Source organism: Oncorhynchus clarkii, chromosome 18 (genome assembly GCF_045791955.1).
Source record: "Oncorhynchus clarkii lewisi isolate Uvic-CL-2024 chromosome 18, UVic_Ocla_1.0, whole genome shotgun sequence".
Classification (NCBI taxonomy): Eukaryota; Metazoa; Chordata; class Actinopteri; order Salmoniformes; family Salmonidae; genus Oncorhynchus; species Oncorhynchus clarkii.
Genome location: NC_092164.1, coordinates 53,253,750 through 53,267,100, shown reverse-complemented (window position 1 = coordinate 53,267,100; position 13,351 = coordinate 53,253,750). Strand labels below are relative to the sequence as shown.

The 13,351-nt window shown below is 43.7% G+C and overlaps 2 protein-coding genes across 4 annotated transcripts in view; one reads left to right on the top strand and one right to left on the bottom strand.

Moving 5' to 3' along the window:
* Positions 1–7,957, top strand: part of LOC139373695 (zinc finger protein OZF-like) — a 30,477-nt gene extending 22,520 nt beyond the window's left edge. For 2 of the 3 annotated variants that reach the window (XM_071114556.1, XM_071114558.1), the window contains exons 4-7: positions 6,499–6,655; positions 6,867–6,949; positions 7,225–7,335; positions 7,445–7,957. In XM_071114556.1, coding sequence (XP_070970657.1) covers positions 6,499–6,655; positions 6,867–6,949; positions 7,225–7,335; positions 7,445–7,630 — 537 coding nt within the window. In that variant the 3' untranslated portion in view covers positions 7,631–7,957. The remainder of the gene's footprint in view (positions 1–6,498; positions 6,656–6,866; positions 6,950–7,224; positions 7,336–7,444) is intronic. The other variant, XM_071114559.1, reaches the window with a different exon arrangement.
* Positions 7,958–8,054: 97 nt separating this feature from the next.
* Positions 8,055–12,481, bottom strand: LOC139372371 (armadillo-like helical domain-containing protein 2). Its single transcript, XM_071112083.1, has 3 exons — positions 12,283–12,481; positions 8,671–8,852; positions 8,055–8,336 (listed from the first exon to the last, which is right to left on the bottom strand). The coding sequence occupies exons 1-3, from the start codon at positions 12,479–12,481 to the stop codon at positions 8,055–8,057; spliced, it is 663 nt and encodes a 220-aa protein (XP_070968184.1).
* Positions 12,482–13,351: the final 870 nt, after the last annotated feature.

The following is a 13,351-nucleotide window of genomic DNA, read 5'->3' as shown; positions in this document are numbered from 1 at the left end:
ATGATGGGAAGTTTGAGCGCGCTCGATTTACGTCACATTATGTGACGGTGCTCAGTTTTTTGGCAGCATGAATCTTGTGAAAGCGGGATAAATCCATAAATTAGCCGCGTCATTGTATAAACCGCGAGGTTCAAAATGTGGGAATAAAGTAGCGGTTGATAGTCCGGAAATTACGGTAAGTGGAATTAAAGTAACCAAAATGTGTTTCTCACAAGGGTAGTGTAGGATTTGGACTGCAAACATTGTAGCCACTCTGACATTGAGAACAGGTAGACTGTAAATAATAATATTGAATGCATTAAAATAAATGACCATAACCTAACATTGTAGATTAAAAATGATATGAATTCATGGTAAATGTACTGCGGGTCATATTTGTTCAAATCAAAGTTTATTTGTCACGTGCGCCAAATACAACAGGTGTAGTAGACCTTACAGTGAAATGCTTACTTACAGGCTCTAACCAATGGTGTGGGGAAAAAGTATGTGTGTAGGTAAGGAAATAAAACGACAGTAAAAAGACATTTGAAAAAAGAGTGGCAAAGCTATATACAGACACCTGTTAGTCAGGCTTATTGAGGTAGTATGTACATGTAGGTATCGTTAAAGTGTCTATGCATATATGATGAACAGAGAGTAGCAGAAGCGTAAAAAGAGAGCCCGGTTAGCCAATGTGCGGGAGCACTGGTTGGTCAGGCCAATTAGGTAGTATGTACATGAATGTATAAGTGACTATGCATATAAGATAAACAGAGTAGCAGCAGCGTAAAAGAGGGGGTGGGAGGGGGCACACAATGCAAATAGTCCGGGTAACCATTTGGTTACCTGTTCAGGAGTTTTATGGCTTGGGGGTAAAAACTGTTGAGAAGCCTTTCTGTCCTAGACTTGGCACTCCGGTACCGCTTGCCATGCGGTAGAAGAGAGAACAGTCTGTGGCTGGGGTCTTTGACAATTTTTCGGGCCTTCCTCTGACACCGCCTGGTGTAGAGGTCCTGGATGGCAGGCAGCTTTGCCCCAGTGATGTACTGGGCCGTACGCACTACCCTCTGAAGTGCCTTGCGGTTGGAGCCCGAGCAATTGCCGTACCAGGCAGTGATGCAACCAGTGCTCTCGCTGTTGCAGCTGTAGAACCTTTTGAGGATCACAGGACCCATGCCAAATCCTTTTAGTTTCCTGAGGGGGAATAGGCTTTGTCGTGCCCTCTTCACGACTGTCTTGGTATGTTTGGACCATTCTAGTTTGTTGTTGATGTGGACACCAAGGAATTTGACGCTCTCAACCTGCTCCACTACAGCCCCGTCGATGGGAATGGGGACGTGCTCCTTTTCCTGTAGTCCACAATCATCTCCTTAGTCTTGGTTACGTTGCGGGATAGGTTGTTATTCTGGCACCACCCGGCCAGGTCTCGGACCTCCTCCCTATAGGCTCTCGTCGTTGATGGTGATCAGGCCTACCACTGTGTCGTCAGCAAACTTAACCTCCTAGCGACGAGCAATCCGGGAGCGTAATCGTAGCCTCAAGTGCATTACCATAACGCAACGTTTCCTATTCATGAAAATGAAAATAAATATATTGAAACACAAGCTTAGCCTTTTAACAACACTGTCATCTCAGATTTTCTAAATATGCTTTTCAACCAAAGCTACACAAGCATTTGTGTAAGAGTATTGATAGCCTAGCATAGCATTCAGCAGGCAACATTTTCACAAAAACAAGAAAAGCATTCAAATTAAATAATTTACCTTTGAAGAACTTCGGATGATTTCAATGACGAGACTCTCAGTTAGATAGCAAATGTTCATTTTTTTTTCCCAAAAATATTATTTGTGTTGGCGAAATAGCTCTGTTTTGTTCATCACTTTTGGCTAAGAAAAAGACTGGGAAATGCAGTCACTACAACGCCAAGCTTTTTTCCAAATTAGCTCCATAATATCGACAAACATGGCAAACGTTGTTTAGAATCAATCCTCAAGGTGTTTTTCACATATCTATTCGATAATATATCAGTGGTGACAGTTGGTTTCTCATCAGAAGCGATCGGAAAAATACTGCAGCTGTAGATTACGCAATAATTGCAACAGAGGACACCTGGTAGATGTAGTCTCTTATGGTCAATCTTCCAATGATATGCCTACAAATACGTCACAATGCTGTCGACACCTTGGGGAAGCGACAGAAAGCCTAAGCTCATTCGTGGCCCATTCACAGCCATATAAGGAGTCATTGGCATGAGGCGGTTTCAAAAAATGCAGCACTTCCTGATTGGATTTTTATCTGGGTTTCGCCTGTAACATCAGTTCTGTGGCACTCGCAGACAATATCTTTGCAGTTTTGGAAACGTCAGTGTTTTCTTTCCAAAGCTGTCAATTATATGCATCGTCGAGCATCTTTTCGTGACAAAATATCTTGTTTAAAACGAAGGTTTTTCATCCAAAAATTAAAATGGCGCCCCCTATATCCAAGAAGTTAATGATGGTGTTGGAGTCGTGCCTGGCCATACAGTCGTGGGTGAACAGGGAGTACAGGAGGGGACTGAGCACACACCCCTGTGGAGTTCAGTGTTGAGGCTCAGCATGGTAGATGTGTTGCTACCTACCCTGGCCACCTGGGGGCAGCCCGTCAGGAAGTCCAGGATCCAGTTGCAGCGGGAGGTGTTTAGTCCCAGGATCCTTAGCTTGGTGATGAGCTTTGAGGGTACAATGGTGTTGAACGCTGAGCTGTGGTCAATGAACAGCATTCTCACATAGGTGTTCCTTTTGTCCAGGTGGGAAAGGGCAGTGTGGCGTGCAATAGAGATTGCATCATCTGTGGATCTGTTTGTGCGGTATACAAATTGGAGTGGGTCTAGGGTTTCTGGGATAATGGTGTTGATGTGAGCCATTACCAGCCTTTCAAAGCACTTCATGGCTACGGACATGAGTGCTACAGGTCTGAGTCATTTAGGCAGCTTACCTTAGTGTTCTTAGGCACAGGGACTATGGTGGTCTGCTTGAAGCATGTTGGTATTCGACTCAATCAGGGACATGTTGAAAATGTCAGTGAAGACACCTGCTAGTTGGTCAGCACATGCCCGGAGCACGTGTCCTGGTAATCCGTCTGGCCCCGCAGCCTTGTGTATGTTGACCTGTTTAAAGGTCTTACTCACGTCGGCTACGGAGAGCATGATCACACAGTCGTCCGGAACAGCTGATGCTCTCATGCATGCCACAGTGTTGTTTGCCTCGACGCGAACATAGAACTGATTTAGTTCGTCTGGTAGGTTCTTGTCACTGGGCAGCTCACAGCTGTGCTTCCCTTTGTAGTCTGTAATAGTTTGCAAGCCCTGCCACAAGACGAGCATCAGAGCTGGTGTAGTATGATTCAATCTTAGCCCTGTATTGACTCTTTGCCTGTTTGATGGTTCGTCGCAGGGCATAGCAGGACTTCTTGTAAGCTTCCGGGTTAGAGTCCCACGCCTTGAAAGCGGCAGCTCTACCCTTTAGCTCAGTATGAATGTTGCTTGTAATCCATGGCTTCTGGTTTGGGGTATGTACGTACAGTCACTGTGGGTACGACGTCCTCAATCCACTTTTTGATAAAGCCAGTGACTGATGTGGTGTATTCCTCAATGTCATCGGAAGAATCCCGGAACATACTCCAGTCTGTGATAGCAAAGTAGTCCTATAGTTTAGTATCAGCTTCATCTGACCTTTTTTTTTTTTTTTTTTTTATTGTTTTTTATAGACAGTCACTGGTGCTTCCTGCTTTAATTTTTGCTTGTAAGCAGGAATTAGGAGGATAGAGTTGTGGTGGGATTTACCAAATGGAGGGAGAGCTTTGTACGCACGCGTCTTTGTGTGGAGTACAGGTGATCTATAAAAAATCCCTCTGGTTGCACATTTAACATGTTGATAAAGATTTGGTGGAACTGATTTAAGTTTCCCTGCATTAAAGTCTCCGGCCACTAGGAGTGCCACCTATGGGCGAGTGGTTTCCTGTTTGCTTATTTCCTCATACAGCTGACTTAGTGCGGTCTTGGTGCCAGCATCTGTCTGTGGTGGTAAGTGTATCCCGCTAGCTGAATATCCATGTTGTAATTCAGCCACAATTCCGTGAAGCATAGGATATTACAGTTTGATGTCCTGTTGGTGAGTAATATTGGCGGTAACGGCAGCTTTCCTTGAGGTGGCAATTCTGGAGTGAAGTGCATCTGGTTGCATGGTCAATCCAACTTCCTCATTGGCCATGCAGCATTTACGGTGATATTGCTGGAGCAGAAGTTGGGACATTCATACTACTTCGCAGAGCTGTTGTCAAGGAAATGAGTTTGTTTATATAGGATGTACAGTGCCTTGCGAAAGTATTCGGCCCCCTTGAACTTTGCGACCTTTTGCCACATTTCAGGCTTCAAACATAAAGATATAAAACTATATTTTTTTTGTGAAGAATCAACAACAAGTGGGACACAATCATGAAGTGGAACGACATTTATTGGATATTTCAGACTTTTTTAACAAATCAAAAACTGAAATTGGGCGTGCAAAATTATTCAGCCCCCTTAAGTTAATACTTTGTAGCGCCACCTTTTGCTGCGATTACAGCTGTAAGTCGCTTGGGGTATGTCTATCAGTTTTGCACATCGAGAGACTGACATTTTTTCCCATTCCTCCTTGCAAAACAGCTCGAGCTCAGTGAGGTTGGATGGAGAGCATTTGTGAACAGCAGTTTTCAGTTCTTTCCACAGATTCTCGATTGGATTCAGGTCTGGACTTTGACTTGGCCATTCTAACACCTGGATATGTTTATTTTTGAACCATTCCATTATAGATTTTGCTTTATGTTTTGGATCATTGTCTTGTTGGAAGACAAATCTCCGTCCCAGTCTCAGGTCTTTTGCAGACTCCATCAGGTTCTTCCAGAATGGTCCTGTATTTGGCTCCATCCATCTTCCCATCAATTTTAACCATCTTCCCTGTCCCTGCTGAAGAAAAGCAGGCCCAAACCATGATGCTGCCACCATGTTTGACAGTGGGGATGGTGTGTTCAGTGTGATGAGCTGTGTTGCTTTTACGCCAAACATAACGTTTTGCATTGTTGCCAAAAAGTTCAATTTTGGTTTCATCTGACCAGAGCACCTTCTTCCACATGTTTGGTGTGACTCACAGGTGGCTTGTGGCAAACTTTAAACGACACTTTTTATGGATATCTTTAAGAAATGGCTTTCTTGCCACTCTTCCATAAAGGCCAGATTTGTGCAATATACGACTGATTGTTGTCCTATGGACAGAGTCTCCCACCTCAGCTGTAGATCTCTGCAGTTCATCCAGAGTGATCATGGGCCTCTTGGCTGCATCTCTGATCAGTCTTCTCCTTGTATGAGCTGAAAGTTTAGAGGGACGGCCAGGTCTTGGTAGATTTGCAGTGTTCTGATACTCCTTCCATTTCAATATTATCGCTTGCACAGTGCTCCTTGGGATGTTTAAAGCTTGGGAAATCTTTTTGTATCCAAATCCGGCTTTAAACTTCTTCACAACAGTATCTCGGACCTGCCTGGTGTGTTCCTTGTTCTTCATGATGCTCTCTGCGCTTTTGACAGACCTCTGAGACTATCACAGTGCAGGTGCATTTATACGGAGACTTGATTACACACAGGTGGATTGTATTTATCATCATTAGTCATTTAGGTCAACATTGGATCATTCAGAGATCCTCACTGAACTTCTGGAGAGTTTGCTGCACTGAAAGTAAAGGGGCTGAATAATTTTGCACGCCCAATTTCAGTTTTTGATTTGTTAAAAAAGTCTGAAATATCCAATAAATGTCGTTCCACTTCATGATTGTGTCCCACTTGTTGTTGATTCTTCACAAAAAAAATAGTTTTATATCTTTATGTTTGAAGCCTGAAATGTGGCAAAAGGTCGCAAAGTTCAAAGGGGCCGAATACTTTCGCAAGGCACTGTACCACCCCACCTACTGTTAACCAGTCATGTCAATGTGACACTATACAGAGCCTTCCGCATTATTACATTTTTGGCAATGTGGTACAGAGCTTTATATTTTGCTCTGCAATTGTCACACCCTCTATATGGAGTCTCTGACCACATTTTCAAATCAAGTATAAATTGGCTTTTAGTCCAGGCCTCTGCAATGGATTAGTTGACTGAGGTATGTGCACCTGTGTTACTGCTCAATCTCTTTCGACCAACAAACCAAACAATCGGACAGTCGCCTAATTGGGCTCAGACCTAAAAACAACTCTCCAGCAAAGTCTGCAGTGCTTGGATGACTGTCCCCATATACATTACTTTCTATTGGTTGCTAGAATTTTGTAGAATTTAAATTGAAAGACTTAATTTTGGAGTAGGCGTTGTGTCAGTTCATTAATCATGTGCCACGGAATCGACATTGCACGTTTCTTCCCAACTGTTTTGCAACCTGTGTGGCACAGCTGTCATTTTAATTGGTAAATGGTCTACCAACAACTGATGTGCTAATCAAGTAATTCTTAGTTTTTGTTAGACAGGAAAGGTGGTTCCCAAAAGAAAACAGTGGAACGCGGAACACGGGAAGGGCTCAAAGAGGGTGAAGGCTGAAGTTGCCGTCAAATCTACAAACACAGAGAATTATGATCTACCTGATGGCGTTACCAAGGAGGCCTATGAACTAATGGTCAAAGGTATGTTTGTATTCAAAGAATTGTAAGCATGAACTGTTTTATGGCTGGCCATGATCCTAATCCCATTTATCACATCCATGTTTCACAAATGGACTGGGTTTATTTTGTCTAAATGTACAATGTTGTACTTTTAATCCCATAGAATGAAATCTATATTCTCATTCATCTCTAATGGTTGTTCAATTGAAATGGCCTACCCCCTCTGTTTCAGAAACCCCTCCCTCCTCTTACTGGAAGGAAGTAGCTGAGGAGAGACGAAAAGCGCTCTACAGCGTTCTCCAGGAGAATGAGAAAGTGAGTTAATCACGGATGTAAACTGACTAATGTGTAGCCATCAACTTGTCCCTTTCCCACGGTGCAATTTGTCAAAATCAATCTCTGGCACAGTGGGTGTTAGTCTGTTTCAGAGGTGTCTGTTTTTCACATTCTTGTGGCATTTTGACCCCAGGTTGTTTGGATATAGTGCTGTTGACTTAAGCTGATAGTTGGCACTGAAATGACCTTTTTTAGCTGATGGTGAAGCCTGAAACTGTCAATTTCTCAAACTGACTTTCACCTTGTTTGATTAGTTGCACAAAGACATTGATGCCAAGGATGAGCAGATAGCCCAGCTGAAGACTGAGAATGATGAGCTTCAGGAGCTGGCCCAGCACATACAGCACATGGCTGACATGATAGAGGTAACTAGTGGGAAATTGATGCAACATAAAGGGGTATTTGTCTGTCTTTGCTGGATGCTTTTCAACTTAAGGTCATTTGTGATGTTCAAAGCTCATTCTGTCTCCTCAGAGGTTGACTGGAAAGAGTCCGGAAAGTCTGGATGACTTGAGAGAGATCACCCTTGGTACCGAAGATGAGTTGAAAGCGCTAGATGAATCTGATGACCAATGTACCAGCAGTGATTTCACACCCAGGGCTGATGTCTTGGATGATGTCACAGAACAACAGGAAGATGAACCCTCAGAGGATGATTGAGTGACAGAACTCCAGTATACTGGTGAAACTCAACTTTGGGAGATGTCTGGACTATGTTATGGACTTGCCATTCTGTAGTTATATATTTTCTCTGCTTACATCTAAAGAGATACTTGTGCCTTATTTGCATAAGATTTTTACTTTGATAAACCACAACAGTTTACCACCTGATTTATGAAAATGGAAGTTTCCCTTGTTTTATCTTTGCTGTTTTAAATCTATTTGTGTTAACCTATGTTTGAGAAATGTTCATTATAGTGCTGTTTTAATGCGCTCTGTACATATGCTTCTGGACTTCTGTGAAATAAACTTTTTTTTTTTTACTAATTTGCATTTTAATTTCTCAAACTTCCAAAAGAATAGTGACATCGGTTGGCCTATGTTTAAACCTGACCTCAAACAAAGGCATCAGAAATGAGTTTGCTTAAGAGCCATAGTTTTGCACTGTAACCTGTCCTGCGCCTAGTGCTGTAACAACCTGTGGTGCCCAGAACCCTAGCATGCAGAGCAGTTCCCTGGCATAGTTCTTCGGCCAGCCGTACCAGTCCTGTCCCTCCAGAGCCTCTAGGGTCAGCCTCAGGCTCTGTGACCCCACCAAGGTGCGTATAACTGGGATGTTGTTACAACACAGGATGTTGAGCAAGTAGCAGCTCCACATTTTAGCCTTGGTGGATAGAGACAGTGGGCAGGTGGGGTCCATCAGCTCCTGTAGGTGAAGATTGCGTACTAAATTGTCAGACACATTTTTGGCTGGGAATTTTATGCAACAATGCTATTTTATGGCTTCAGTGCCTTGCTCAAGGCCACAATGGCAGGTGACCATCTATAGCCAGAGTTAACTGCTGTCCCTACCTGCTGCTCTAACCTCCAGGCCCTTTAAATGCCAACTCTACCACAATGCCACTGCATTTAATTGTTCCCCTCTAATCAAGGACTGCTTTAGACCTGGGACACCAGCTGGGTGCAATGAATTATCAGAACAGAACCAGCAGGCTCTGGACCTCATAGGGTAAGTGTTGAATAACCTTTCTCTAGGCTACCTGTAGTGTGGCGTAGAGGCCTATTGAGTGGGCCTGCTTCTGGTTGGTCAAGTGGACATAACAGACACCAGACAGCCCCTCTAGCACAGAGATCCTCTGGTCATCTGACAGGCTGTGCTGCTTGAGGAAGTCTGCCATGGCTGGCATGTACTCTGCAGCACAGGTTGCTGCTGCATAGCCACCTGGGGAAATGGTGTAATACTTTTCAGAGGCAAAGTACTTCTTTTGGGGTGTATCTATCTACTTTCAGTAGCTACATATCAAACATTGACACACGATGGCTTTGCAATGTGCTCTGATTTCACAAGACAATTAATATAATCTTGGAGTTAATTTGAGCAGTGCAGTGGTACCAAACACATGCATTTAGCTGTTTTCATGTCATTTATTAATTTAATTAGCATACAGAGACCAAAACAGTCCATTGTGTCAGTATGCCCCAACAGGTCAAATTAGCCCACAGGAGTTATACCTCACCACGACAGTTTTGCGCAATTGGATGTCGAAACATTTAGCAGAAGCTGTTATCCAGAGTGACTTACATGAGCAATTAGGGTTAAATGGTGTAACTAAACCCCAAATTCAGCCTCTGCCCAACCCATTCAAGTTAATAAAATGCATTCTGGTGAAGTTGTAGGTGGGTGAAATTGCTTATGAATAATTTTGTGGTGGGTACATGTAGTCGAACCTGATCCCAACACTTTCTCACTAAAGCACACTTAGAAGTCCACTGGCATGCTCTAATAAAATAATGTCCACGACGAGCAAATCAGTCTGGCCAGTTGGCTCACTGTGGTAACGCGCGGCATGCCGAGCAAATCAGTCTGGCCAGTTATCTCACTGTGGTAACGCGCGGCATGCCGAGCAAATCAGTCTGGCCAGTTATCTCACTGTGGTAACGCGCGGCATGCCGAGCAAATCAGTCTGGCCAGTTATCTCGCTGTGGTAACGCGCGGCATGCCGAGCAAATCAGTCTGGCCGGTTATCTCACTGTGGTAACGCGCGGCATGCCGAGCAAATCAGTCTGGCCAGTTATCTCACTGTGGTAACGCGCGGCATGCCGAGCAAATCAGTCTGGCCAGTTATCTCACTGTGGTAACGCGCGGCATGCCGAGCAAATCAGTCTGGCCAGTTATCTCACTGTGGTAACGCGCGGCATGCCGTGCAAATCAGTCTGGCCAGTTATCTCACTGTGGTAACGCGCGGCATGCCGAGCAAATCAGTCTGGCCAGTTATCTCACTGTGGTAACGCGCGGCATGCCGAGCAAATCAGTCTGGCCAGTTATCTCACTGTGGTAATGCGCTGAGTTCCTGACATCGATTTTTCACTTGCAATGTAATTCAAATCCCCAATGGGGTGCAAAAATGATGCTAAACGTAGACTTGCATATTGCAACATTGTGTTGAAAGAAAGTGCAATCACCTTGAAAATGAAGATTAGGGGCTCAGTTCAATCCAACCCACATTGCAGTATTTACACAGTAGCTATTTTTCCAATGGTCAAATTAACTCTGCTTTTGGGTACTTTTAGCTCATGTGGGTTTAGAATTCTCAGCCATTGAACTATGAGCCACCTGTGGTGACATACTACACTAAAAATCAGTATAACAACACTTATAACAACACCTGCACAGGATCGGTACATCCGAACATCACACCTGCGGGACTGGTACAGGATGGCAACAACTGCCCGAGTTACTTCAGGAATGCACAATCCCTCCATCAGTGCTCAGACTGACCTTAGTAGGCTGAGAGAGGCTAGACTGAGGGCTTGTAGGCCTTTTGTAAGGCAGGTCCTCACCAGATATTACCGGCAACAATGTCGCCTATGGGTACAAACCCACAGTCGCTGGACCAGACAGGACTGGCAAAAAGTGCTCTTCTCTGACGAGTTGCGGTTTTGTCTCACCAGGGGTGATGGTCAGATTCGCATTTATCGTCAAAGGAATGAGTGTTACACCGAGGCCTGTACTCTGGTACGGGATTGAGGTGGAGGATCTGTGTGTCACAGCATCATTGGACTGCCTGCAATGACAACAAGCTCAATCTCAACGCTGTGCTTTACAGGGAAGACATCCTCCTCCCTCATGTGGTACTCTTCCTGTAGGCTCATCCTGGCATGACAATGCCACCAGCCGTACTGCTCGTTCTGTGGGTGACTTCTGCAAGACAGGAATGTCAGTGTTCTGCCATGGCCAGCGAAGAGCCCAGATCTCAATCCCATTGAGCACATCTGGGACCTGTTGGATCGGAGGGTGAGGACTAGGGCCAGTCCCCCAGAAATGTCAGGGATCTTGCAGGTGCCTTGGTTGAAGAGTGGGGTAACATCTCACAGCAAGAACTGACAAATCTGGGGCAGTCTACGAGGAGGAGATGCACTGCAGTACTTAATACAGCTGGTGGCCACGCCAGCTACTGACTTACTTTTGATTTATTATTATTATTCCATTTCTGTTAGTCCCATGTCTGTGGAACTTGTTCAGTTTGTCTGTTGTTGAATCTTATGTTCATACAAATATTTGCACATGTTAATTTTGCTGAAAATAAACACAGTTGACAGTGAGAGGACGTTTCTTTTTTTGCAGAGTTAGAGGAAAGCCCATAAAATTGTCTGACCCAAGACTGTTTTCTCTGCTACCGCACAGCAAGCGGCACTGGAGCGCCAAGTCTAGGACCAAGAGGTTCCTCAACAGCTTCTACCCCCAAGCCATAAGACTGCTGAACAATTAATAAAATCACCACTGGACAATTTACATTGACCCCCCCCTCCCTTTTGTACATTGCTGCTACTTGCTGTTTATCTATGCATAGTCACCACCCCCACCTATATGTACAAATTACCTCAACTAGCCTGTAACCCCGCACACTGACTTGGTACCGGTGCCCCCTGTATATTCTTATTGTGTTACTTTTTATTTTAGTGTACTTGGTAAATCTTTTCTTGACCTGCACTCTTGGTTAAGGGCTTGTAAGTAAGCATTTCACAGTAACGTCTGCACTGGTTTTGTATTCGGCGCATAAAAAGTTTGATTTGACCTTGAGCATAATATAATGGATAATCTCAGGTTAATTGCATCGACAGATTTTTCACCTAGGCGGCTCCGGGATTCGAACCAGCAATATTTTGGTTATTGGCCCAAAGCTCTTAACCTCTAGGCTACCTGCCACCAGAAAACATTACATAATACGGTTTACACAGAGCTCCCGTAGGATGGTTATCATTTGTGTTAAAACAATAGATTATGTTGTCATGGTGACCTTTGTAGCCTCTGCTACAGTACGAAAAGTGTTGATTAGCTAAATATAGGGTTTCTCCAACTCGATTCCTGCAGAGCTACCATCCTGTAGGTTTTAGCTCCAACCCTAATCTAGCGCACTTGATTCTAATATAATTAGCTAATTGATATGCTGAATCTGGTTAGTTATGACTGAGGTTTCTGTGAACCTACAGGAGTGTAGCTCTCCAGAAACAGAGTTGGAGAGCCCTGAGATACACCTATTCAGTGATTGCAGGTTTCTTCTCTTTATTTCAATCAATATAGTTTACTACTTTACAAAGTGTTGAATAAGGTTTAAGCATTAAGCACACTTGTTTCTTATACTACACTATACCTGTGTATCCCAGTAGGCCAATGTTGTGGACTGCCAGTACTCTCTTCTCCAGAGGCAGTTCTGTGTTCTGAATGTCCTGGCCTGCTAGTCTAATCTTCTTATAGTGCAAGTTCTTATTGCCTTCATCAGACCCCTCATCATTGGGAAACAGGTAGTTTTTGATATGGTTGCTGTAAAATAATGCAATTCGCTGAATCATGGTGTCAGTTTTCCTCTGTGTTCAGCTGAATGTGTGTGGATCGGAATGCTTGAGATGGAATACAAAATTCTCTAACCATTGTGATGCATCTACATTCTTTATGCAAGTAGAATTACTTCAGCGATATCCAGACACGGATAGTTCTTTCTCTATGGAAATACCAATCACACAAGCACAGGACTTTATCTGCTGGTATATGTAGGCTGATAATCCCCATCTGAACACAACTTTTTTCTCTTGTTAGAAAACTTTGTAAAGTCAGCTAGTTAAGTTTCCCAACTCCAGTCCTCGAGTACCCCGAACTGTACACATTTTCATTGTAGCCCGGGACAAACAAACATCAAGGGCTTGATAAGTTGAATCAGGCGTGCTTGTCTGGGGCTACAACGAAAATGTGTGCTGTTGGGGGTACTTGAGGACTGGAGTTGGGACACTGAGCTAGAGGATGAGTGTGTACTTTCCCACAGCCGCTTAACCTTCCAGCAGTGACATACTCTTTACACTGTCATCTCTCCTCTTTGTTTCTCCTTTTAGCCCTGTTTACACCTGGTGATAACATGTGTCCTGTGTCCTAAGCGTGTCCACATTTTAGACTGGTGTACTGTAGATTTAAAATAACTTGTGTTCGGTGGAGTGCTTGTTATTAACTAAAATAAATCCCAAAACTTTGGCAGCCAGAAAATGATGTTAATATGATAGGGAAGATATACTAAACCTTGCAGAGAGCATATCCAACTGACAATCTCTTAAACTATTGGAACCAAGACTTAACAATAACTGATGTAGGCACAAGGTGGAAGGAAAGTTGAACCATAACTAATGAAATCACAGTTAACAAATGTATCCAGTATAAACTAATGAGTAGAATTT

Excerpts from the sequence above, each read along its gene's own strand:
- LOC139372371 (XM_071112083.1), bottom strand. The coding sequence starts at position 12,481 with ATGATTCAGCGAATTGCATTATTTTACAGCAACCATATCAAAAACTAC. Across the intron at positions 8,853-12,282 it reads TGGCCTACTGGGATACACAG|GTGGCTATGCAGCAGCAACC; the intron begins GTATAGTGTAGT and ends CCATTTCCCCAG. Across the intron at positions 8,337-8,670 it reads GCCTCTACGCCACACTACAG|GAGCTGATGGACCCCACCTG; the intron begins GTAGCCTAGAGA and ends CTTCACCTACAG.